At 46.6% G+C, this 26,299-nt stretch overlaps 1 protein-coding gene and 2 long non-coding RNA genes across 8 annotated transcripts in view; 1 reads left to right on the top strand and 2 right to left on the bottom strand.

Annotated features, from left to right (window-relative positions):
* Positions 1–26,299, top strand: part of LOC111850329 (bifunctional heparan sulfate N-deacetylase/N-sulfotransferase 1-like) — a 48,984-nt gene that overhangs the window by 16,156 nt on the left and 6,529 nt on the right. For 3 of the 4 annotated variants that reach the window (XM_072706810.1, XM_072706812.1, XM_072706814.1), the window contains 9 exons: positions 14,808–15,733; positions 18,737–19,219; positions 20,040–20,127; positions 20,851–21,005; positions 21,383–21,568; positions 22,405–22,533; positions 22,915–23,097; positions 24,064–24,160; positions 24,405–24,528. In XM_072706810.1, coding sequence (XP_072562911.1) covers positions 15,158–15,733; positions 18,737–19,219; positions 20,040–20,127; positions 20,851–21,005; positions 21,383–21,568; positions 22,405–22,533; positions 22,915–23,097; positions 24,064–24,160; positions 24,405–24,528 — 2,021 coding nt within the window. In that variant the 5' untranslated portion in view covers positions 14,808–15,157. Of the gene's footprint in view, positions 1–9,690; positions 9,754–14,807; positions 15,734–18,736; positions 19,220–20,039; positions 20,128–20,850; positions 21,006–21,382; positions 21,569–22,404; positions 22,534–22,914; positions 23,098–24,063; positions 24,161–24,404; positions 24,529–26,299 lie in introns of all 4 variants that reach the window. The other variant, XM_072706811.1, reaches the window with a different exon arrangement.
* LOC111850344 (uncharacterized) lies at positions 1,853–26,037 on the bottom strand. Of its 3 annotated transcripts, XR_002839774.2 has the most exons (7): positions 25,522–26,037; positions 23,275–23,340; positions 22,936–23,107; positions 5,142–5,247; positions 4,576–4,797; positions 2,839–3,620; positions 1,853–2,162 (listed from the first exon to the last, which is right to left on the bottom strand). It is a non-coding gene; the product is annotated as an uncharacterized lncRNA (long non-coding RNA). The 3 variants fall into 3 exon arrangements; XR_011985434.1 differs by having other exon boundaries at positions 1,853–3,620; XR_002839775.2 differs by lacking the exons at positions 1,853–2,162; positions 2,839–3,620; positions 4,576–4,797; positions 5,142–5,247 and adding an exon at positions 12,736–14,368 and having other exon boundaries at positions 25,522–26,021.
* On the bottom strand, positions 19,869–20,909 carry LOC140582462 (uncharacterized). The gene is made up of 2 exons (XR_011985435.1): positions 20,823–20,909; positions 19,869–20,582 (listed from the first exon to the last, which is right to left on the bottom strand). It is a non-coding gene; the product is annotated as an uncharacterized lncRNA (long non-coding RNA).

The following is a 26,299-nucleotide window of genomic DNA, read 5'->3' as shown; positions in this document are numbered from 1 at the left end:
TGTAAATAGGCTACATTTCTCAAAAATAACAAATTCGTCTTTATTGCAGGTAGCCTGCTTGGTGTTGTACCGCGTGTTATTAAGACCCACCGACTGGGAGTCTGCAGGTATCTTTTCTGCTGGAGATCAAGGGAAACAATATGAAACATATCAGAGGAGAGCACTTCAATGGAAAGCGAGCGGAGGGAATATTTCAGCTCGTCTGGAAACCTGAGGCATCTCATTTGAGTGGGGGGTTTGTGGTGCAGCTATAGACTGTAACAAAAGGAGGCGGATTCATTATCCTAGGAACCGTCCGTCTTTCATCAGGTATTCTGTGTCTAAGCCGCACAGTCCTCAGACTGGTCTTCATGGGTCTATAGCGACTTTCCAGGCATCAGGAAGACACGATTCAACTAGTTTAAGGATTTTATTTTTCTGCTGTGTTGGCTGAGCTTTAAAGATTCGTAATCTGTGGCGGGATGACTTTATCATACCAAAAGGCTGCTGTGCTTTCCTTTAGGGGATTGCATTGTTGGCTATTATTATTGGGCTTTTCTTACAATGATGTTTTATGATGAAGGTATTGGTCGAATAATATGAATGTGTTGTTATGGAAAGTTTTACCGGACTGTTCTGAGGCTGCGTGGTGATTGTTGAGACCCATATGAGATCTGCTCCAGGCCCACAGAGTACCAGCATGCATGTAGTTGTAAGCAGGGCTGTCAGCTCCGCTTGTGAAGTTGCCTGATCCGGCCGCAGACCCGGCTTTCGTCTGGGCTGGAGAGGCGTGTGTTCTGCGTGTTTTACATGCCATCGGGTCCTTGCTCCTGCTCCCTGCCTTCCACGACATGAGTGAAAAATCTGAAGTATTCCGAGTAGAGAAACGCAGTTTGATTATGAAATCACAGAAAATGTCAAGCTAACGCTTCCCCTTCCGAGAAAGTGCTCTATTTTTGTTCTAATCAACAACAAAAAAAAATCCAAGAAATTAGAAGAAATTAAGGCTGAAAAACAAAAGCCCCACTGCATGCAAATTCAAGCAGGTCGCGCGTTTGCGTAACTGGTGCGCGGCTCGTTCCGCCGCCTTGACTGCAGCCGTATCGGTACTTTACTGACATTGAGCCCGATGAACTTAAAGGGTCATTAGCGACGGACAGGGAAATGAGGCTCTTTCATTTGCATTAGCCGAGAACTGCAGAGTAATTGAGGCGGCGCCTTTCAAGTTCACTGGGAGACACTCTCTTCGCTTCATTTAAGGACTGTTTATCTGGCTTCTTAATAAGGTTGTAAAAAAAACATTAATGGATATCGATTGCTTGCATTTTGGCGCTTTATCCCAAAGTAGAGTGTTTATGGCAACCTTGTAATGAGTTCTTCTGCACTGTCATTACGATTTATGAAGGAAGGTTTCAGGGGATTGTGAATAATGCAACTGTACCGCTGCATTTTGATAAACTTTTAAGTGTTCCTGATGCTTTTTATGGCTGCTTAGGTGCTGGTGCTGATTATATACTGTCAAGTAAATTTGAAGTATATTTCAGGTTATTAATGTCATTGTCCTGACAGGTCATTTTGACTTTTGTGTCACCCGAATTTCATTGTCTGCCGCATAAACCTTTCGGCCACATTTGTGTGTTTATCGGCAGGGTTTGTCAGAATCATCTTATGCAGTCGCACCAAATTATTCAACATTATTAGTCAGAGAAATCTAGGCTGGAAGGCATCCATTTTGGGTGGTATAAGCGTAAGCAGATATGAGTGATATGAGCGCCTGAAGTTGTTTATCCGTCTCTGCCTTGAGAGCAGAACCGCAAATGCCTTAACACGAGTAGCCATAAATCGAGAGTTATTGTTGTTTTCACAGCTCATTTTACTGAAATATCTTATAATCAACACTCGTCTCGCTCGCGGTAAATGCAGATGCTTGCGTTTTTTTTGCTTGTCCTAGAGTGAAAAGATGGAAAAACAAGTCATCCTTGCCGGGGACCGTGTTATTGAGACCGACTCCGCGGTGGCTTTTGCAGAAGCTGATTAAACGCATGCAGGCGATGGGGGCAATGCAGAGGGAGTCACTCCCAAGGTCCCCGGCCGAGGGGTGAAAGGGCGGCCCTCCGCTGCTCCTCTCCGCTTCGAGGGAAGGTCACGGCGTGCAAAGTAACGCAAGTTCTGTCCTTCCAGCGCTAGAGAAACAGGAGAGATGTGTGAGGTAGTGGGACTGGCTTCCTGTCAGATTCTCCTCTAATAACTTCTTTTAGACCTCTCACCTTCCTGTTTAAAACATGCGCGCTGTTTTGGGCTTGATAAGCGTACGTCTTGTATAAGAAAAAACAATCGAACTGAAAAGGAAATAAGGGATGGGGGAGCAATTATAAATGTAATTTTTCCCCAGACTACCCCTCCCCCCAGTGTAGTTTGACCATTTCAGCTAAGTTTGGTTGTTTTATACTATATTAGTGTCTTTGGGTACTGGCTCTCCTGTACTTCTCATTCCTGTTCAGTTCCTTCAAGGTTATCGGCTAGTGGGAAAGGTGTGTTGTGAATACAATCTGACTGGTGCCTTTGTCCCAGATCGCGGCTAAAAGCAACCCGAGGTAATGATGAAAATCGTGCCATTAAACATTAATCCTTGGCCGCTGGCTGTTCTTTAGCGAGCGTTTAATTGCTTTTGTAGCCAGGGCTGGTTTAACCGGTGCTGCAGATTCAACATGTCAGCCTGTCGACTGCTAAAAAAAAAGAAACACATTTCCAATTTGTCTGATAACCCGACCCAAAAGCACGATGCCGGTCTTGATGGGCTATATGTGGAAGTTGTGCAGCTCGGTGCATGTTCATCTCCGGTGAAATCTCATGACTCACAGAGCAGATGGGGACTCACGGCGATCCTCTGTATTGTCTGGCAGGAAGGTGGATTTAGGCAGAATTAATGGCGAGTCGGAATATCTCAGCGGTGCTTCGGACCGGCTCAGAGGGAGCGGCAGCTCATTCGGTTCCGGTCTGATGGTCCCAGCGGTAGTCACACTGGTCACCAGTCGTTTTTTTTTTTTTTTTTTTTGTTCTTGGAGGGATAGAGGTCTGTAACACGCCCCAAAACACACGCCCAGGTTTTCCTGCATGTTGACCTTGTATTTTCCTGCGCCTTTAGTTGCAGTGCGCTGCTGTTAAACCATAAACGAGGTCTGATTTTTGGCACAGCAGTAGTACTCTGACCTCACGCATCCAGGGATGTGGGTTTGAGTCCCACCCCCGCCCCGTGTGTCGTGTCTGTGGCCATGTGGGTCTCCTCTGAGTTCTCCTGGTTTCCTTCCACAGCTTGAAAGCCGTGTGGTTCAGGCGATGAACTGAACCCGCGATGAGCTGGCATCCTTCCCAGGGTCATACCCAGACTGATTCTGTAGGCTCAGCGTGACCCTTCATTGGATAAGCAGATAAATTATTTTGACCATAAATGGCAAAGGAGAATCACTACGCTCGTGAGAAGTGATGGTGAAGTCTGCTATGGCCACATATGGTTAATTAAGTAGCAATTCACTCACTCCGACTGCTCCTTCTGTTTGTGAGTTATCCACCACAATGGTGTATATTTCCCAGCAAATCTTTGTCTCCTCCATAAATCTCTCGGGTCCTTTGTCTCGTAGCCGCTGGGAATTTGAAAGCGCCACAGAGAAAGTGAAGCTAGGTTTTAGTCTGACAGTCCGCAATGAGTTCTGACATGTGGGTTAATACTTCATTCTTGCTCTTTGCCAGAGGAACGGCGAGTTTGCTTTCATGTTGATCAATTGTGTATTATTTTCACCTAAGTGACAATGATTTGTTTGTTTTTTATAGCAGATTGTGTTGAATCCTTCCATTTCCTTTGTAAAATTAAGATTTATGGGCTTCATACATAATAAATTAACATCACACTGCAGGAAAATGGGAATAACTAACCCCTTACTGATACGAGCCTGTCACCTATTTACAGTACAACCTGCAGTCTCATCCATCACTGCGATATGAGGCACATCCAGCCAGAATGGGGACGACACTGCGTCTCCATTTACATTCGCTTCTTGTCTCCAGCCCATGTTGCCATGGCGGCTACGCTAGGCTTCTGTGTCCGGAACAGTCTCCTTAAGCACCAGGTGGTCATTTCTCAGTGTGCGCGCTCGTCTGTCAGGACCGGAGCCACTAGCAAGCTGGGCGGCTCGTACAAGTGAGGAGTTTCAAGTGGTATTGTCACGTGTGTTCGGTGCGGCACAATGACGCCTGTGCGACACAGTTGCGGGGTAGGGACGAGGTGCATCAAGGGATATGACAACCAGTACTGCGATACAAGACAAACACGAGTGTAAATTAAAGACGGGACAGTGCAATATAAGAACACGTGAACAATAAATATGGAATGAATAGGATGCAATGGGGATAAGGATGTGCAAATAAACACAGAAGAAGTAAAATACGGATGTAGTGCAGAAGTGTAATGTTATCTGTGTGCGATAACATGCAGCGGATGGGGAGATGCAGGCCGCCGATTATTTAGTGACAGGATGGCTTGGGGACAAAGGCTGTCCCCGAGCTGGATGGTGTGGGTGGTGATGCACCGACGGAGCTTACCAGAGGGCAGGGGTGTGAAGAGGCGGGGAGCTGGGAAGCCAGCGTCCCCGATGATGGGCTCGGCCCAGTCCTGGCAGCAGGAGGGGTAGGTGGGCTGCGGGTGAGGCGGATCTGTGCCAACCGCCTGGCTTGGGGGGGGATGTTGTCAGTGGTGAGTAGCGTCTTGTGCTCTTTCCCGCCTTGCGAGTCGGACACCAAGCCGCTGTCAGGCCTTCACTCTCCCTGAATGTGGAAATTTGAAATGAAGCTTTATTTGCCGTTTGTACGAGTACAGGTACATCGCAACATGTCAGTGTCTGCATGCCGTCTTGTTCTCCTTTTTAAAGACGTAAGACATACAGAGGGGAGAGTAAAAGCTTGGGGTCTGAGCAGAGGCTCAGCTATTTATCCGGTGACCCTGGGGCATTTTTTGGGGGGGGGGTTAAGGGCCTCGCTCAAGGGCCCAGTGGAAATGTGGCTCAGATTAAGGACCTTCCGATCACAGGCCTAGCCTGCTGAGCCACGCACCTCCCTCTGTCATGTCATAGTTGATAAAATGCAGGGAATATAGAAGAGGGATTTGTTACCTGGGTGGCGCTCGGCCAGTTTGGGGCCTTAGCGGGTGGGAGGCACAGAGGAGGTGGGAGGCACAGAGGAGGTGGGAGGCACAGAGGGCAGGCTCCTGGATTTCCGCTGGAGGGTGGAACGGGGAAAGGGAAAGCGGTAATGCTGTGGATATCCTCGATAGTCCACGGAAATGGGGGAAAAAATAAAAATATTCCTGCAGTATCAGCAAGAATGGGGATGGTCTTTACAGTATTCCTGCAGGGATGGTAGTAAAATCAAGCAGGGATGGGGATAGATATCATAGATAGATAGATAGCACTGTGTGTTTGGTGACCTAGTTGAAGGTTTGCATAGTTTGTTGTGTGATTCTGAAATGCCACACCTGGGCATGTGTGTCTGCATGCATGTGCAAGTGTCTGCGTGTGTGCATGTGTGTCTATGTGTGTGTGCATGCATGTGTGTGTGTGTGTGTGTGCATGCATGCATGTCTCCATGTGTGTGTGTTTGCATGATTGTGTGTGTGTGTGTGTGTGCATGCATGTCTCCATGTGTGTGTGTTTGCATGATTGTGTGTGTGTGTGTGTGTGTGCATGCATGTCTCCATGTGTGTTTGCATGATTGTGTGCATGTTTGTTTGCATGATTGTGTGTGTGTGTGTGTGTGCATGCATGTCTCCATGTGTGTGTGCAAGCATGTGCTTTGACAGCAATGCTGTCTGTTAATGGTACCAGGGATTATTAAGTAATACCAGCAGAATTTCTTGTAAATGAAATATAATTGGTCATCCGTGGACAAGGGGTTACGCTGTTCTCACACAGACCTCGCGGGCTGTGTGTTCAGCACCCCCCAGCTCTGCATGCGTGTGGTTTAACAGTGTCTGTGTGCGGTTTTTTTTTCTTGCAATTCAGTTTCCTCCCAAACACATGCAATAAGGCTAATTGGCCTCGCTACATTTCCCTCGTGTGTTGTGGCTGTGGGCGTATATATTTGTGAGCCATGCGAACGGCTGGCATCCCATCCAGAGTGTCCGCCGCCATGTTCCATGTGCTTCCTGGATGGCTACGGACTCGCCATGACCCTGTACTGGATAACCAGTTACAGAAGATGGATGAGATGCGCCTGATCTGTGCAGTGTTTCTCTGGTCCGTAATAGCATGAGGCTTGTTTAGACAGTCATGAAAGCTGTTAATCGCCCAAGTGCCTTATGGGAAGGGTCAAGTGTGCCGGAGAGGGAACCGCTGCGGACGCTGAGCCGACGTTCAAGCTGAAGAGACGAAGAGAGGCTGCGTTTAAAGGGACAGACGAATCATGTTACTTGTATTTGCTGTATGAGAAGCCTTTTTGTGTTACAAACAAAAACACGGAGATAGACCGCTGGAGTGGAGCTGGATTTAAAGCGTGACTGCTGTTAGCCATCCACTTCCTTGCTGACACAGGCCCGCAAGCCCTAATCAGCGGACAGGGGAAGAAAGCTGTACTGCTGTAATTCAGTTATAACATTCCTAACGTGATTAAACGTAGCGGCATTTGTAGGGGAGGCGCGTTAAAAAGAAACAAATTACAATCCAGTGTGTGGTGCGTGTAGCTGGGACTTGGACCGTTATGTTGGTATCCGCGGGAACTATTTATCTCCCTGTTTTTGTCTGTGTGCTCATTGATCTGTATAAACGGTTGTGTTACCATCCGGCCAGGCTGTGTTGCAGTGTGTAGCACTAATTTTATCGCTTCGCTGTCTGTATAGCTGGATGATTAACCTGAGTGTGAAGGTTAGGTGCCTTTCTCAAGGGTAGCTGTGTTGGGTTCCCACTGGGGCTTCAGCCAATAACCTTCACAATATTACTGCACACCTTCAACCACTCCGCCACCTGCTGGACATTGCCAGCAATACACTTTGTCCCGTACTCACACCCTTTTCCCAGAAGCCTTCGATGTGCCTGACGTGCATGAAGGATAGAGTCTGACCTGTGCCTCTGCATGAGGGTGTGTGTAGGTGGTTCTCTTCACCTTACCCACACGGGAAGGACACTCGAGTGTTGGCTGTCCTCCCACTCGACTATTCGGGTGTCTAATGAGCTTAATCCCCTAAAAATGTCCTTTAAAAAGTAAAAAAAACACAAAAAACAGCTGTGTTCAAAGCCAGGGTGTAAAAATCCAGGTTCTAGGTTCTCCCGTAATGATGAAACACATTTCATATTTAAAAGATCTCAGAAACTACAGACCTATTTTCTACACATAATGAGCTCTAACTCTGATGTAATTCATATGAAAGAGTGTGGCTTCATGGTGCACAGAGGTGCTGTGCTAAGGTAACATTCACATTAGCTGTCGATAAAGTGCGGGGAAAAAACCCCCAGAAAGCACTTAAAATTAGTGTGAAAGGTTACAGGTCAAAGTCATTTTCGAGAGTCAGGTGTAATTTTCTAATACAGGAAGCGTATTGATTAAATGGAAAGGAACGCTATTATTTTGTCCTGCTTAGCGATTATCACCGACCCTGTGCCGGATAAACGGCGAGAAGGTGGATGGGGGGGATTATGTTATCACAGGTTTGTTTCGGTACTCGGTTCAGAGCTGACTGCTGTGTCTTGATCAGCCGCTTCCTCTCTCCGCAACTCCCAGATGCATGCGACCAACACAGCAGAGGATACAAGAGTAGATTCGTTAATACATTCCACCCCCCCCCTCCCCCCCAAGGGCCACAGTAGATGACGTTAGCATCTCACCAGCTGAGATTACTGGCAAGTCTAACAGTTTGTGTACAAACAGTTTCTTTCAGATCATTATCTTTTGTTAATATTTGGTACAGTGCTAGCATTTGGGCAGTAATTGCAGAATATCCTCAGCTAGTTCTGGGTCAGAGTGTGACACGCTGGTCACCTAAAACTCTGTCACAGTGCAACAGGCAGCTTTGGCAGGTGAGTTAAAGATGGAGGCGAGGAACCAGCACCTGGAACGAAGAGGGACGACGTGAAGCTGGGGATGAGCACGTTGATGATTCTTGATTATTTTCTTAGCTTGTTAGCATTAGCGTGATTCATCGTTGATTTATGTTGGCCTGTTAGCTCTACTGTGACTCATGGTTAATTTATGTTAGCCTGTTAGCATCACCGTGGTTCATGGTTGAGTTATGTTAGCCTGTTAGCATTAGCGTGATTCATCGTTAATTTATGTTAGCCTGTTAGCATTACGGTGATTCATGGATAGTGTTTGTTAGCCTGTTAGCGTTACTGTCTGCCGTTCTAGCTCTGTTCACCAAGTGAGCGTCCCTGCCCATGGTTGCGGTGGCTTCTCTGAAGGAGGAACGGCAGCATGATGCCACATGTTCGGTGGTCAGGGGTCATTGTTAGGCCCTACTTCTATTGAGCAAATGGAGACAGGCTTATTGCGGGTGTTATACTGATCAGCTGTACCTCAGCCCTTGTGGTAATCAAAATCAGCCTACCCTAATTAGTTTGGTATCTTGCATGGGTTTATATACTGTTTACTGGATGGATTTTGAGGGAGTTTGGGGCATGTGAGGTGCGTTATTTTTCTTTGTGTCTTATATTCGACTTATCCCTGCCATCCCACGACCGGTGTCCATCACTTGTGACAGACCTCTTCCACGCAACGTGCCATAATGCATCGCTCCTTCATCACGGAAGGGGCCCTGGAGCGGGGAAAGAGCGTGACGAGCCGTGACAGAATGCCGAAGTGCGATGTGCACCAGATGTAACAGACAGCCTGGCAGATACGGCCGTGGCGGAGTGAAATATCGATCTCTCCAGACTTCAGGCTATGTGACTCATCCGAGTGCCAGAAGTCTGGGTCTCCTTTTTCTAGTTAATATTGGACTTTGGGGAGAAATCTGGGAGTGGTGCATAGCTCGATGGGCTGGGGGCCCAGTTCAAATTCTGTGCTCAGCAGAGTGATTTCACCACTGGACCCCTGAGCAAGGCCCTTAAGTCCCGACTACTGCACAGTCTCACCCCCGCTCTCTCAATTGTCTGTCGCTTAGGATAAAAGCATCTTCTAAATATGTGAATTTATAAATTAATTCTATTTTTAGGTTGTTGTTCTGATTTGAAGTAACGTAGATAATCTACTTGGAGTTGAACCGGTCACATGTGAGCCCCAGAGATAAATTCGTAAAATGGCAGCATTGTGATTTGATAGTTTCGCTAATGGCGTAGAGCGGTGTGTAAACATTAAGGAGCTTTACCCTGCATGCGGCGCTTCATAAATAGAATCCATTTGTAAGGCGAGCTTATGACCATCAGCGCAACTTTGGTTCTCACTGTCATCCAATCTGAAAGATGACGAGATTTTTCTTGGGATTCAGCTGCTGGCATCCCATGAAATAAAAGCGTATCGTAGGTGGCCTTTGGCTCGTACTTGTTTTCCTACTTCGTCCAATCCCTATGAAATGCATTGTGGAGTGGAGGCTTGAACTGCTGTGATCCTTTCTGACTGGGTGGAGCCTGAGGCCTTGAGAATCAAGGCACCAGAGAGTTGCCTTATTGGACAGTGATGATTCCACAGAATTAGACGTAGCTGGAATTATCTAATCGCATTTTTTCCTTCTTACAGCGTGAGCCGTCTTCTTGCTGCTGGTCCTGGTCAGGGTCATGGGTGGCCTGGAATCTATCCCAGGTAGCACAGGGCAGAACCAAGACAGGATGCCCGTCCATCACAGGATATAAACACACACTACAAGCAATTCAGAGATGCCAGTTAGTCTAACGGGGAAAAAAAAACACATGACCCATGGAGAGCATGCAAACTCCACACACCCAAAATAGAGGGAGGATTGGAACCCATAACCCTGTATCTATGAATAAACAATGATGCTCACTGAACCACCTTTTTCATAAATCTCTGACATAATTGCAAAATAAAAACATGGTTCTTCCAGTAATGTTTTTCGTTGCAATTTGGTGTATTAGAAATGAATATAAAAATATATAATAAATTATATAACAATTATATCAGTAAAATAAATATAATTATATAATAACTATATAAATATGTTTTCAAAGTGTGCACAGTTTAGGGAATGAGTCATTGTAGACCCCTCCCTCTCTAAATACATGTGAAACATGCGTATATCACGGTGGAGGTTCACTACCGTAACGTGGCCTGTGATGCTGTGACAAATCCCACAATGCAAAGCAAAAATGGTTCCCGGCATTCTGCTGTTGTAGTCGTTATAGGTGTATATGTGCCTGTGAACATTTTTTCTTGTATTACTTTTCTTCTTTAATCTACACGAAGAAGAAAAAACATAATAACAGGTTCTGCAAACAGTAATATCAAGGAAGATAGCAGCATGTATGCATTCAAACATTCTGCGAGGGTCTGCCTCAGCATTCAGACTGGGCATCTGCGAGGGTCTGCCTCAGCATTCAGACTGGGCGTCTGCGAGGGTCTGCCTCAGCATTCAGACTGGGCATCTGCGAGGGTCTGCCTCACAGTTAGCATGCAGACTGGGCGTCTGCGAGGGTCTGCCTCACAGTTAGCATGCAGACTGGGCGTCTGCGAGGGTCTGCCTCAGCATTCAGACTGGGCGTCTGCGAGGGTCTGCCTCACAGTTAGCATGCAGACTGGGCGTCTGCGAGGGTCTGCCTCAGCATTCAGACTGGGCGTCTGCGAGGGTCTGCCTCACAGTTAGCATGCAGACTGGGCGTCTGCGAGGGTCTGCCTCACAGTCTGCATGCAGACTGGGCGTCTGCGAGGGTCTGCCTCACAGTCTGCATGCAGACTGGGCGTCTGCGAGGGTCTGCCTCACAGTTAGCATGCAGACTGGGCGTCTGCGAGGGTCTGCCTCACAGTCTGCATGCAGACTGGGCGTCTGCGAGGGTCTGCCTCACAGTCTGCATGCAGACTGGGCGTCTGCGAGGGTCTGCCTCACAGTTAGCATGCAGACTGGGCGTCTGCGAGGGTCTGCCTCACAGTTAGCATGCAGACTGGGCGTCTGCGAGGGTCTGCCTCACAGGTAGCATGCAGACTGGGTTTCTGTTAGGGTCTACCTCACAGTTAGCATGCAGACTGGGTTTCTGTTAGGGTCTGCCTCACAGTTAGCATGCAGACTGGGTGTCTGTTAGGGTCTCGCTCACAGTTAGCATGCAGACTGGGTGTCTGTTAGGGTCTGCCTCACAGTTAGCATGCAGACTGGGTGTCTGTTAGGGTCTCGCTCACAGTTAGCATGCAGACTGGGTGTCTGTTAGGGTCTCGCTCACAGTTAGCATGCAGACTGGGTGTCTGTTAGGGTCTCGCTCACAGTTAGCATGCAGACCGGGTATCTCCGAGGGTCTGTCTGAAGATACTGCCACATAACGCGGGACCTAGCCTCTCACTGTCACTACGCTATTCAGGATCGATTGACCTTATTTCAGAAGAAGCGGGATATCCGATTGTCTAATTTAATACGCTTCTCCACTGCTTCTGGGGTAGTGTTTTCACAAAGCTGCCACAGAAAGATTTGTTATTATGGGATTCCCTTATGGGACTGGTAATTGCCACAGAGGCGGTGAGAATATTAGGTGGGCGACATGATTTATTAGGGTCTGATGGAAGGGACGGAAATCTGGGTGTTTTTATGAATACGGTGTCTCTCCAGAGGGAACTGCCGTGAGAGACGTCTACAGACGAGCCAGGCTTCACCCTCTAGTTTTTTTTTAGGGGTCTGGGATCCTCAGTAGTAATTGCACTTGGCCAGTTGCATTCTGGGACATGTGACAAAGTGCAAAATGAGTTTTTGCTGCGTTTTCCCCAAAGCACACGCAGGGTTATTCAACTCAGGTCCTCGAGGTCCGAGCTCTGCTGGGTTTCCAGCCTTCCTTTACCTGTCAGTCAGGTGTGAAGCCTCTGACCAATCAGAATCAGTAATTATTAAACTAACTACCTGGGAGAACTAAAAACATGGCCTGGATTTGGAATCGAGGTCCAGAGTTGAAGAACCCTGATCTAACGTGTGTCCCCTTAGAAAGGAAAAAATAACAACATGTACAGTAACCGTTTAATGGTGAAGTGTAAGGTGTGGATGCTTTGGTGTGTAAGGGCTGGTGTTAAATCTGTAAAATGAAATCGCTAACATCTCAAAGGCATAGAGCTTGCATATCACTATTACTTTCCAAAGACCAAATGAAACCAGTAAAAGTGAGTAAATCAAATGAATCCAGAAAAAGTCTTATTTAAAACAACACACTGTTCTGTTTCAGATGATAATACGCCAAAGTTGGCGCTTTTTGCATTCTTTTCAAAAAGTGTATCATAAAAATAATATAATAAAAAATAATGCAAAAGCTATCTGAATTGGGACCCGATTATTATTGATATATCAATAGGTCACATAATACACTGAAAAGCGGACATATCTCTTTACCCCATAATTATGTATGTTGGCAGTCCATCAGGTCATTTTCATAAAAATCTAAAGAAATGGCAACATATTGAATAGCTTGAACATAAAGTTCAGCTTAAGTTCAGCTGGGACTGTTTGTTCTTCCAGGAAGTTCCTGTTCCGCGTCTCCAGGCCTTGCCTCGTCCCCTTTTCATGTTTCGCCGATAAATAAACCCTAGCAGGAAAGTGCCGGAATTGATCTTTGCAGATTGACCAGGAGAGGAAGGGAAGGGAATGACTAAAACAGGAGGCTAGGAACTAAATGTAAATGGGGTTAAAATAAAATCCATCCATCCATCTTTCAATTGTTTATCTAGTACAGGGTTGGGGGGGCAGGAACCTGTCTGACTGCCTCCCTGCCTGTATACCAATCAAACCATCTATCGTTACATAACACATGTATCAAGAATTCTTGTGTCTTTTTGTTTTTTTTATTTCCATTTATTGTCATTCATTTCATTGTCATTCTCCTTTCACATAAGACTCATGTAGTGCCAGTGCAAGACAGCAGGCAGGCAGAGAGCAGGCGTGTGCAGAAGGGGCGAGGCTGAGGGGGCCTCTTTCGACCATACGATCGAAACGGGCCACTTTGGAGGTTCCAAGTGCCCCTTTTCGATAACCGGCAATTACACAAAGTTTGCTGAGGGGGATAGCCCACCCACGGTTGACCACCTGCCCTTTAAAGGATCACTTCACAGCACTGGTAGAGAGGTACTGGAATTACTCTGCGTAAATGATTCACATTTTATTTATGGATTGTGTGTTTCATGCTATTTTATTATGTCTTCCACTCTTTCCTCTATGTTTATCTCTTGCGCCTTATCATACTTGCTTTTATAGATGTGTAAATTCTTACATTTCATAATGAGTGTTTCCATCCATCCATCCATCCATCAATTTCCTGTAACCGCTAATCCTACTGAGGGTCACTGGGGGTCCGGAGCCAATCCCGGAAGTCACAGGCAGGAGGCAGGGAACGACCCAGAGTGGGGCGCCGACCCATCGCCGGGCAATAATTGTATTTCTAAATGTTCATAAACATTATGTCTCTAGTGTGATATCTTATTGTTATCTTTACCTCTGCAGCAATAGGGTGATTGATTCATGCTACCCTGGACACACATTTCTGGCAGAAATTCGCCGCGCTTTCATAGAAATGCCGTCTAGTTTAGCCGGGGGTTTACAAATAAGGCTCTCTGGCAGGGTTACGTCTCTGTTCTGCGGGAGCGATGGTGTCGACTTTGTTCTTACAGCACAACAAGTTTTCATTCAGTTCAAACATTAATTGTATTACACGGCCCATTACAGATTCATTTAAACCCCGAAGGCTCATTCCGTTTTATTGACCACATGTTTACAGAAGTCACTAAGCAACACGTCAAAGGAGAGGCTATGAAATGTGAAAGCTGGGCACAGGGCTTGCAAGGAACAGCTGGGGTATGATAACTTAATTGGACAGCACCGTACTGATGGAAGGAACTGGGCCACAGCACCACAGCAGGCGGGATTACACCCTGTCACTCACTGTTTATAAACCAATAGGAATCAGTGACCAATACTGGCTTTTAAATGTGAACAACACAACAGGCAACCTCGTCCTTGACAAAAAGCTTCTGTTCTTGACAACCCTCTTATTTTCTTCAGCTAATTATCTTCATTTTAGCAGATAGTGTGCAGCTGTATCTTTTTCATCTGGTGGTTTTTTCTTCTATAGCTCAAAGACATCTGAAGAAAATTTAGAGATGCATTTCCACCTCGAAGGAAACGATTTTTGTGTCATTCTGTAGTTATGCCACGCCCCTCACAGGTTTTCAGAGATCCTCTCCAACTTCAAGGTGAAATTCAACCGCAGAAGTGGGTATTAAGCTGAAAAAAATACAAGCTGTTGTGGATAAAAAATATTACAACAACAGTAGCAACAACAATGATAGTAATGACAACAACAATAATAATAACAATAACAATGACAACAACAAAACAATAATAACAATGACAACAACAATAATAATGATAGTAATAATAATAGTAACAATAACAATGACAAAAACAATAACAATGACAACAACAATAATGATAGTAATAATAATAGTAACAATAACAATGACAACAATAACAATGACAAAAACAATAACAATGACAACAACAATAATAATGATAGTAATAATTATAACAATGACAACAACAAAACAATAATAATAATGATAGTAATAACAATAAGAAAAAGTGCCACAATGATAAGGGTATTTATGGATTTGTTTATCTGCTCTTTGCTCATATTAATGCGCCATGTGTCCTTCTCTTTCAGTCCCCCAGACGTGTTGATTGGCTGCTTCGGCAATGACCTGCAGCAGTAGTGCCTTTGCTCGACACCTGCTGGAGGACATCCATCTCACAGACGGTGCCTCTGCCCCTCAGCCAAGTCGCTCGACCGGAGGAGACCCCCGGCGCTGTGGCGTGGGAAGCCGGCTCGCTCAGGCAGGCTGGAGGGCCTCAGGGCAGGGCCAGTGGTGATGGGGGCCATGGCCTTTTCTGGGACAGGGTATCTGCCCAAGCGTGACCCGCTAACCTTCTGCGATGGTGACATGAAGGAGGCACACTGTGAAGCGACATACTTTTAAGTTCATCTTACATTTTTTTCGTTGTGGTCCCCTATGTATGAAAGTGATTGCTCTTTACGGTCTCGTGTGCCGTGAATCCGCGCCGGGCCAGACAATGCTGATCTGTGGGCCCGTGCGGCGGTTCCTCCGCCAGCTCAGCCTGCAGACCAGCCTGCTCCTGCTCTTCATCTTCTGCGCGGCCAGCGTCTTCATCTCGGCCTACTTCCTGTATGGCGTCAAGCGCGACCTGGAGCCGGTGGAGAACCTGCGCTCGGAAAGCCCGTCCGACTGCGACGGCTCCAGGGTCAACCCCTCGCGGCGGCCCCTCCTGAGGACCGTCGTCCCCTCCACCGCGTCCCGCACGGATCCCGTCGTGCTGGTGTTTGTGGAGAGCCTTTATTCCCAGCTGGGCCAGGAGATCGTGGCCATCCTGGAGTCCAGTCGCTTTAAATACCGTATGGAGATCTCCCCCGGCAAGGGCGACATGCCCACCCTCACAGACAAGGACCGCGGCCGCTTCAAGCTGGTTGTCTATGAGAACATCCTCAAGTACGTCAACTTGGATGCCTGGAACCGCGAGCTTCTAGACAAGTACTGCGTGGAGTATGGAGTGGGCATCATTGGCTTCTTCAAGGTGAGGAGCCGTTCTGGGGCATGTGGCTCAGCGGGTTAGGATGCCGCGCCTGTGACCAAAAGGTCATCAGTTCAAATCCCAGGGTCAGCAGAGTGATTTTGCCATCGGGCCCCTGAGCGAGGCCCTTAATCCCCAATTGCTCCAAAGACTGGCGGACCCTGCTTTCTCAGAAATGTATGTCGCTTTGGGTAAAAATGTCTGCTGAATAGGTAAGTAAAATGTCTGCAGGGAGAGTATTTTTTGTCATTATCCACAGAGCCAGGAAGAAGTAGAAGGGGAGTTGGTTCATGTTAGACCGTACTGTACGCTGTAACAGTGATCTGAAGTTGGGATTGACACTCCAGATGATGTAAGCTGAGAATAGCACTGCGGTCAGTCTCTGATCTGTCAAATTAGGCCCTCCTTTGTTCAGCCCTATCAGTTAATCTGGCCTGCAGGCCCAGCGCGGGGCAGCCTTAAACATTCCCAGGCCGTTCTCTGTCTCGCTCCGCGGTCTCTCAGTCGTGAGAACAAAGACGGCCCTTCAGCTGCGTTCTCCAAGCTCTGCTGCTTCTATCCTGACAACTTTTAGCTTTGCCTTGGTGGGGGGGGGGGGGGGAGAGCATAAACCCAAGAGAATTAATATGAGGATGAGTGTGGTTACATCTACCGCTGGATCACGCTGTCGAAGTCTGATGAGACTTAGCAAGATTCCTTAAGCTCAAAGTAATGGGGGTGATTAAAAGCGGGGAGCCAAGAGCCATCATTGGAGATAGAAATCCCGCAGATAAATTAGATTATTCTCAGAGAATAACTCCGCTTGTAAACTGTTTGATATTTTTCCAGCGGGACATCTGAGTTTTATTGCCATTTGCTTGTGGGTTCGGCGCTCCGCATTCTGTGGTTCTTGGCCGCTCGTGTAGTCTCAGAACACAGCAAGGATTTTGTTGCTCTTTAGCTTGTAACTTCTCTCACAGGCCATTATTTATGAATCAAACCATTTGACAGGTTTTGATGGCACAAAAGCAGAGCGGTGCAATAAAATTAGATGATTTGTATTCCCTGGGAGTTTGCTTGCATTTTTTACCTCTTTGTCTGTAATAATTGCCGGTCATGCGGTCATGTCTGGATGTGTTCTGTTGTCAGGATTACTGAACCACGACATCATCGTTCCCAGAAGAGTAAAGACAAAAATGATCCAAACTATGACTCTTAAACTCTTCTTTGCATCATCTTTGACTCTTTGCTCATTTGTTGCGTATGTGCTGATGAGGAATATGAGATTCAAACAAACAATCGACCTCACATTTACTTCACGGGATTGGTTCAGAGCTGTCATATGGCTCGGGTTTTCTATTTGTGACGTCTGGCCAATCATCAGTTATCTGTTATTGGCCTTTGGCCAATCATCAGATATCTGTTTATGGCTTCTGGCCAGTCATCAGTCATCTGTTTACGGCTTCTGGCCAATCATCAGTTATCTGTTTATCGTTTCTGGCCAATCATCATTACCTCTTTATGGCTTCTGGCCAATCATCATTCAGTCCCCAAATTCTGTCTTCTCCAGCTTATTTCTCATTTCATCCATGTCAATAGATGGTTGGGATGGTATGAGAAAATAAAGCTCCTCTACTGGACACCATGACTGGAGGAGGGAGGGGCGATTTCAGTGGCACCCTAGAAATGTGTTGAACAGCTTACAAGTCACCTACGTGATTCTCTAACTTTAAACAAGTCAAACTGTAAACTCCACTTGGACAGTTGCTTCTAAACACTCCCCTTAACGTAGCAGCAGACTTTCCGTACGCTTTTGATGTTCACCCTGTGTTGTGTCGCTCCCTCCACAAGCGCCAGTTTCCTCCCTCAGTCCAAGGATAGGCAGTTAGGCTAAGCGGCGTCTCTAAAGTCCAGGGGTGTCGGAAATAGGGAAGACAGGGTGACCCCCACAATAAATAAACAAGAGCACATTACTTATCTCTCATTATAAATCTGTGAGTTACAATTTGCTGCGCATGCAGTGTTCTGGATGAAACATATGTACATAATGAAGATTGTAGTCCTGTGATGGACCAAATCATTTTATCATATGGATCATTTATTTTTATATCTTTTGTGAAAGTGTACTTGGTACTAGTACTAGTGTTAGTTTTATTTTAAATGACGAAATCTTGATAATTATTTTGAAATGTTTCATTGTGTCCTTACTCAACATGACCATCGCATGTGTGCTCATTGTGATGTCATAATGCCCATCTCTGCTGCCAGGGTCCCCCCAGTAGTGAAATTCCTAGGTAGATGCTTTCCTCTCCCCCACTGCCAGGATCCTGATGGCTGAGCTCTGTTCTGCTGTCTTCTGCACTCTGACCCTCCGTTTTCTCAACGTTGCGATTCACTAGGTCTGAAAGGCTGGGAGTAGGACTGCCACTGAAGTCGAAGCGGGAGCAGGCTGTGTAGGGGGGGCGTGGTTTAACACCTATCGATCCAGAAGCTGGGTGCAGACTGTAGATGAGCAGGCGTAACAAATACGCCGCGTGGTGCAGTGCTTTGGACTTCTGGGCACTATGCAGTGCTGCACCAAATATTCGTGAATAGGTGTATTTGAGATATTCAAATATGATTTGAGAAGAAAAATCTGCATTACAATAACTGATAAATACCTGGTAAATACCTGTGCAGTTCATATTTTGACCATGGTGCCAGTACGACTCATCGCACAGGTAACAAATGCATAACATACAAGTAAGTAAACAGAAAAGACTGCAGTTATGAGCATTGCTCAGGGGGTGCCCAAGAAGCCACAAAGCATGGGAGCATTTTCAAAAAAGTTGCTAGCAGTGACGTTGTGCAAAACCCGAATAGTCGAATAATCGAGGCAGGGAAAAATCAGCCGAATATTCGAATATGAAAATGTTTGTTGCTTGCAGCCCTAGTACAACACCTTCATTGATGCTTTGTGGTAATGGTATGGCGTTTAATCTGGCCAATGAATGAAGGAACGCTGTCCCCGCCTCCCCTTTGCTCCAGGCCAATGAGAACAGCCTGCTGAGTGCCCAGCTGAAGGGCTTCCCTCTCTTCCTGCACTCGAACCTGGGCCTGAGCGACTGCAGCGTCAACCCCAAGTCACCCCTGCTGTACATCACCAAGGCCAGGGCCGCTGAGCGCGGACAATTGCCGGGGGACGACTGGACCGTCTTCCAGTCCAACCACTCCACCTATGAACCGGTGCTGGTGGCCCGGGCCAAGTCACCGGAGTCCCCCCCGGGGGTGGGTGCGAGCCCCACCCTGCACGCCACCGTGGTGCAGGACCTGGGCCTTCACGACGGCATCCAGCGCGTCCTCTTCGGCAATAGTCTCAACTTCTGGCTGCACAAGCTGGTCTTCGTGGACGCCGTGTCCTTCCTGACAGGGAAGAGTCTGTCGCTGTCTCTCGACCGCTACCTGCTGGTCGATATCGACGACATCTTCGTGGGCAAGGAGGGCACGCGCATGAAGGTGTCCGATGTTGAGGTATACATTCGCCAATACGTCTCGCCGTTGCTTCCGTCAAGTGAATGCGATCAAACATGGTTCCACTATTGCAACAGAATAGATTAATACTGCTACCTCTCAATAGCGGACTCCATTACAAATGCTTGTGGTGGATCACCACGACAACACAACTAATTAACTGATTATTATGATGTAAATAAGTAGTTGTGGCCAGTATGAGTTGGACAGAAACGGGGCAGGTGACAGCTTTCTGCTGTTCTCTTCTTCCTCTGATCCATCACTTTGAGTGTCTTGAGAACAGACGCATGTTCTTTCATGCCGAACAAGGATACAGAAAACCCGTTCACTATATATATATATATATATATATATCTTTTGATCAACAGTTATCTCGACTAGTAGAATTACCTGTCAGCAAAATCAGCGGAGTTTCAAGCTCACTCTAAACTTTCTCTTCCCTGAGCTGCTGCCCAACAGGATTTTACATCACCCGAGAGCATGAATATTTCAGAGGCACAAAACTTTCTTTCCGCTTTTGATTTTTAACAACCTGACGCTAATAATTCAGGAGGATGGGAATAGAACAGGAAAAAAAAAAACAAAAAAAATCCGACGACAGTCAACCGGCGTTACACATGACTCATGAAAGGAACTGAAAATCAAGATGGGGGGTGGGGGGGAAACAGGGCTTCATGTTCAGGTGAAAATGAACAGGCAGACTGGGAACAGAAATAGGCGCCACTGGGGATTGACAGGGGATTTGTTACCTTAGCTACACAGGAATGGTGTAAGTGCCTCTTTGTATGATGTCATTGACCCCCTGCCCCCGTCCCTAAAGGCCCTACTTCAGACCCAGAATGACCTCCGGGATTACGTGCCTAATTTCACCTTCAATCTGGGCTACTCAGGGAAGTTCTTTCATGCTGGTGAGTGACGGGGCCGTCTGGGAACCGCGTTCGTACTACAGTTCCTATTATACGTTACTATTAAGGTACAGAAACGCTCCAAGTGGCTAGTTTTCCGGACGTTCCCAGAACGTCATCCCTCTACTATAACTACTACAACAACTAAGACTAATAATGTAGAAGCAAAGGAAGGAAGCAGCGAGTGGCGCGTCAGCGGTCATGGGTTCGAGGCTGGAATGTAGAGCGCTTTTCTAACCTATTTTTCAACATTAACTGCGTTAAAAGGATGTTAAGGTAATAATGTTATGGTGTTGACATACAGTAAGAAGATTCTCTACCGTCACATAACCTTCGCTAAAGTTCTGGGAATGTTCTCTAATAGCTGAGATAATTCCTCTGTCTACCAGTTTCGAGTCCCTTTAGAGTATCTGTATTTGGAGCAGAGTGCGGTGTCTTCTGCGGGATATTTGGAACGTCTGGTGGTTCAACACGCGGAAGAATAATGAACGTGAGAACACGATATATATATAAGGCCATACAATGATTTTCGATGTCGCATAATTAGTAGGAATCTGAATATTTGAGCGCAAATGTGTAATGAAGTCTTAGACTACTTTTCTGCACATCACAGATCAGGTCCCTACAGCTGTTGGGAATGAGATGTAAAATAAGCAAAAGCAGTTGACTTGTATGTGCATATGATATGACAGCGTTACCTGCTTGTGTGTGTGTGGTGTCACCCAGGCACTGACGAGGAGGACCTGGGGGACGACCTGCTCCTGTCCTACGCCGGCCAGTTCTGGTGGTTCCCCCACATGTGGAGCCACATGCAGCCACACCTCTTTCATAACCAGACCGTGTTGGCCGAGCAGATGCTACTCAATAAGAGGTTTGCCACAGTAAGTGGGCGTGTCTCTGGGCTGGGGGCGGGGCGAGGGCTCCCTCAGCCAATCAGTGTCATGCAAGCTTGTTTGAACTTCCTGCTAAGAAAACTACAACCATATTACAAAATAATCAGTGGCCTGGGGGAGGGGCGAGGGCTCCCTCAGCCAATCAGTGTCATGCAAGCTTGTTTGAACTTCCTGCTAAGAAAACTACAACCATATTACAAAATAATCAGTGGCCTGGGGGAGGGGCGAGGGCTCCCTCAGCCAATCAGTGTCATGCAAGCTTGTTTGAACTTCCTGCTGAGAAAACTACAACCATATTACAAAATAATCAGTGCTGAGGGAGTATGGCTTAGGATCACATCGTATTCCTCTACCTACCCCCATAGGAACATGGTATCCCCACCAACATGGGTTACGCTGTGGCCCCCCACCACTCGGGGGTGTACCCTGTTCACGTGCAGCTGTATGATGCCTGGAAGAAGGTGTGGGGTATCCGGGTGACCAGCACGGAGGAGTACCCACACCTCAAACCTGCACGCTTCCGACGCGGGTTCATTCACAGAGGCATCAGCGTAAGGACGCCCGAGCCTCTCTGGGCAAATTACCGGGCCGTATCGACCAACAGCTGCAAACTCATTTATTCCATATGTTGATATGTTGTTTCAAATCGTAACCTTGACAAAACAAGTGCTTCAATAAATCCAATAGAATAGAATAGAATAGAGTGTCACAGTACATTTCCATTACAATGAAATCTCCCGTGCTTGAAATGTCATTCTTGTGTTTCTATAATGATCCCAGGAGTGAGCATTTCACATGTTTAGTGGGACTTTCTGGGACTTCTGACATTTTTACCTGCAGTCGTTCACCAAGAGAATGTAGGAGGGTGGAACATCTGACCATCAGGCAGTTTACTCAAACAGCCGTGCAGAACACAATTCAGACAGGCTTTCAGATTTCTCATAAGCCTGGAGTGCACCACAGAGCCCCCAAACATCAGTCTCCAGATAGGGTTCAGCTTTTCTCTTGGACCTCCATAGATTGCATCTCTGTAATAAAGACCACATATCCTGGGCCGATGTACAGTATCTGCCCTGCGATCGAAAGCGGGGACGTAGGAATCCACTTCTGATGTTCTAAGCTCACATATCTGCTAACATCAAAGTCCTGAGAGGTGCGAGCTGCCGTGGAGCAAAGATTGAGCATGTGTGGCAGTCTAAGACGAGGCAGGTGGAGAAGAAAATGGGAGGAGGGACTGCAGATGCGAAGCATGTCGTTTTGCGAGTGTGTTCAGAGATCCCGAGTTTTTGGGCAACACTTTCTGAATGTTGGGTGTTTCTTAGTCTTTGTAAGACTTGTTAGCACTGCGTCCCGTAAGGCTTGGTGCCTCCCCCCCCCCGTTCTGCAGGTACTGCCCAGGCAGACATGCGGCCTCTTCACCCATACCATCTTCCACAGCGAGTACCCGGGGGGGCCGAAGGAGCTGGACCGGCTGATTAATGGCGGCGAGCTTTTCCTCACCATCCTGCTCAACCCCGTGAGTGGCACAGTACCTGCGTTTGGACCAGAGGCGATCCTAGGGTCTGTTGGGGCCCCAAGCAAAAATTCACTGGGGGCCCCCCCTCTAACCAGTTTGTCATCATTTTAATAAATGATCGCCATCTAGTGGCTTGGGGGCCCCAAGCAGCTGCCTGCCCTGCCTGCTGACAAGATGCACCTCTGGTTTGGACCACAGTGCCCTGACTTGATTTTAAAATATTATCACTCGTGTACAAAGCACTAAGTGGTTATGAAGCAACAGTGTGGAAGATGAATGAAAAAAGATTGATTGTTAGAAGGTAAAATGACCCTGGATCTCAGGCAATTTGTAAGAATCTTAACAGCGGAGAATCAAAGGTGTCTCTGACTGTAATCACAGATCAGCGTCTTTATGACCCACCTGTCGAATTACGGGAATGATCGGCTGGGCCTGTACACCTTCAAGAACCTGGTGAAGTTCATCCAGACCTGGAGCAACCTGAAGCTACAGACTCTACCGCCTGTGCAGCTGGCCCAGAGGTACTTCCAGATCTTTCCACAGGAGAGAGACCCCATCTGGCAGGTGAGAATCACTGAGAACAACGATTGCTTGATTTAAAAAAAACTGGCCAAAGGTCAAACCAGTCTGCTTTATCTGGAGAGCAGCCTGCTGAGTGGAAAAATGTTTCTTTTTCTCTGAACATGATAGTTGTTTTCAGATGAATTCTTGCCTGTTTGAGTAGAATGGGAACCATCTTACCTTCTGCATGTGTCTTGGTGGTAGAGTTGTTCCCATTTTGGACTTCCATTCTCTGCACAGCCTTTACTATACATTAAGAAAAATGAAAGCAGCCATATTTGTTATTTACAGTACTTAGTCTCTCAAAGTCAGTTGCACGGTATTTTTCTCAGATGGAATAAAATTAGGGAGACATCTGTACGGCAGAAGAACAGGCGTGATGTTTTGCTGCATTACGTAACTTCAATCGGTTAATATCGCTGTATTAATCAGAGCGCCTGATCACACCATATTAACCTGGAAAGCTGTTTATCAGGCAGCAGATGGTGGGCCTGCACAGGCAGAAGATTTCATCATTTAGTCTCGATGTAAAGGACAAGAACGTTCTGTATTGTCCCCATAATTTGCAAACCCTGTAGTACTGCATGCAAATTTTTAGTGTAGTAACGTCCTTTTTTGATTACCCTTAGAGGACGTCTGATATTGAGCGCTGTTTAGGTTGGATTCAGTGTAAATTATGATAAATGTAAGACATTTATAACGGTATGAAATTTCAGATTATTAGAAATTCCAACTAGGATTAAACTATAAAACGCGCAAGTTAATTTCCAGTGTTTTCAGTCTATTGCCTGCTTCCTGTGACCATGTTGTGATTTAAGGAGTAATACAGTTACTTTATCTTAATTTTTGTGTTCTCTAGGGCACTGAGGTATTTTTTCTCAGACAAAGTCTGCTGGGAAGCATGATTTCAGGGGCTGAAATCCAACACTGATGGCTTCCATCTCTAACCCTGCCAGCTCTTTCCTACAGGATCCCTGTGAGGACAAAAGGCACAAAGATATCTGGTCCAAGGAGAAGACATGTGACCGATTCCCAAAGCTGCTCATCATCGGACCCCAGAAAACAGGTCAGGAAGGGTTACCTCCCACTGCAAACAGATGTCCCCCCCCTGCTCTCAGGGCTGAGGCCTGTCATTGCCATGTCATGTGACCGGAAGTCTCATCAGAGCCCAAACCATTAATTCTAATCAGCAACTATTACTTCATGAATCTTGATTGGTAGCATGATTCATACATCACACCAACCACGTACGCTTAGTGGCACATTTCTAAAACTCCTTCCTTTCCTTTGTTTCTTCTCTTTTACCACAGGTACCACTGCTCTTTACCTGTTTCTGGCCATGCACCCTGACATGACCAGCAACTACCCCAGCAAGGAGACCTTTGAGGAGATCCAGTTCTTCAATGGCCACAACTACCATAAAGGAATCGACTGGTGTGTTTTTCTATGATTTGACATTCCATCCATCCAACCATCAGTCCATCCAATCATCCAGCATCAATCCATCCATGAATCCATCCATCCATCATCCTTTCAACCATGACTCCATCCAATCATCCAACATCAATTCCTCCATGAATCCATCCATCATCCATCGATCCATCCATCAGTCCATTCAATCATCCAGCATCAATCCAGCCATGAATCCATTCATCCATCCATCTCCATACTGGGTGATCTTGCAGCTTATCCTAGGAAGCTCAAGGCAGGGGAATCCCCTGAAGGAGGGCCAGACTGTCACAGGGGACACTCACACACACATAATGAATAACTTATAAACATTGTTACATCCAATGGGATATAAACACACTCTGATTTGTCATCAGGATGGCCATTCTGATATTACAGGCATTCAGTGAATCGTTACAGTTGTTCCCCATAATGCAGAGTGCCTCTGCTCAAACATCAGTATAAAAATAAGAGCTGGAGTCTAATCTTGGTACTTTCTTATCTAAATGTAGCGCTGATTGTTGTGTGCCCTCTTTGCGCACTTTATTAGTGCTGTTTACTGCTCATCTTGGTGATGTTTGAGGCAGTTTTATTCCAAAAGAGGAGAAGGCTAATCAGCTTCCGTGTAAACACGCGCGTAATGATTTAAAACCAGCGGACATGCTAAGGAGAGGGCCTCCAGCCAGCCCTCCCAGCTCGGTATTTTTTAACTCCCTATTCTCTTGTTGCCTGAGGTGAATATGTAAATGAGAACGGACCTAAATTATACACGTGTATTAGGCCTATATTTGACAGGTCTCTACTCACAACTGTCATAGTTAACGTGGTCTTGTGAAGTCAATTAAAATACCGTGTTACGTGCTGCGCGAATTACGAACATCACCTTTCGACAATTAAAAGATGTAAAATTACCTATTTGAAGCTCATCAGTATAAATACGCATTCCTTACATTTGTAATAAATAGCGGCATGACCTACCTGCATTTTGACGAGTGACGTAAGTCACAAGTTGTGACAGGAATCACAATTAACTGCAGGAAATGCAATTTCATATTAAATTAGGTGACACAGCTGACTAATGGCACGCGGCTGCCAGACTGCGCGGATTTTCGCTTAATTTCATTGACTGATGGTGTCTCGCGCGCTTTATACTGAGGTCTGATTAAGCGCGCGGGCGTCGGCAGCCGCCCGGTCTCGCGCGTCTCGCTTTCCCGTCCGGTGCGTTAGTCACGCGTCGTGTTACCGCGAGCTGGCGGCGCGCGACACGCTCCGCGGAGACACTGCGAGCCGCCTGTCCTCAGGCGCCCGTCTCCGCTCTCTCTGATTAAATCTGAACAGCCTGCGATCGCAGAGCGTCCGGATTATCTCCGCTATTATGGCGTCGATCCGCCGTCAGAGCCGGATCTCTGTAATGACAGGCCCTGCCGCGCCAGGTTTAGTTCTCTTTTCTAAGGTTTTTCTCCGATGGTCAGCCAGCATCTCTCACCATCAAACACCCGCCTTATTGCCATTCATTGTTCAACAGAGGCTTGTGTCCAAAGTGACATCCAAGTGAGGAAAACATGTCAACCAGCCTCCAGCACTCATACAGCATGTAGGCTAATGCTGGGTTACTTTCAGTGTCATTTACTCTGCTAGTCATGGGATTCGAACCCATGACCGCTAGACATGGGCAGAGATACCTATGTTATAAATCTACACACCATACACAAATAATGAGACAAGAAGATACATTGCTCACAGAAAGTTTTAGGCT

The sequence above is a fragment of the Paramormyrops kingsleyae genome, chromosome 24 (genome assembly GCF_048594095.1).
Source record: "Paramormyrops kingsleyae isolate MSU_618 chromosome 24, PKINGS_0.4, whole genome shotgun sequence".
Lineage (NCBI taxonomy): Eukaryota > Metazoa > Chordata > Actinopteri > Osteoglossiformes > Mormyridae > Paramormyrops > Paramormyrops kingsleyae.
This window is presented reverse-complemented; position numbering and strand designations above follow the sequence as displayed.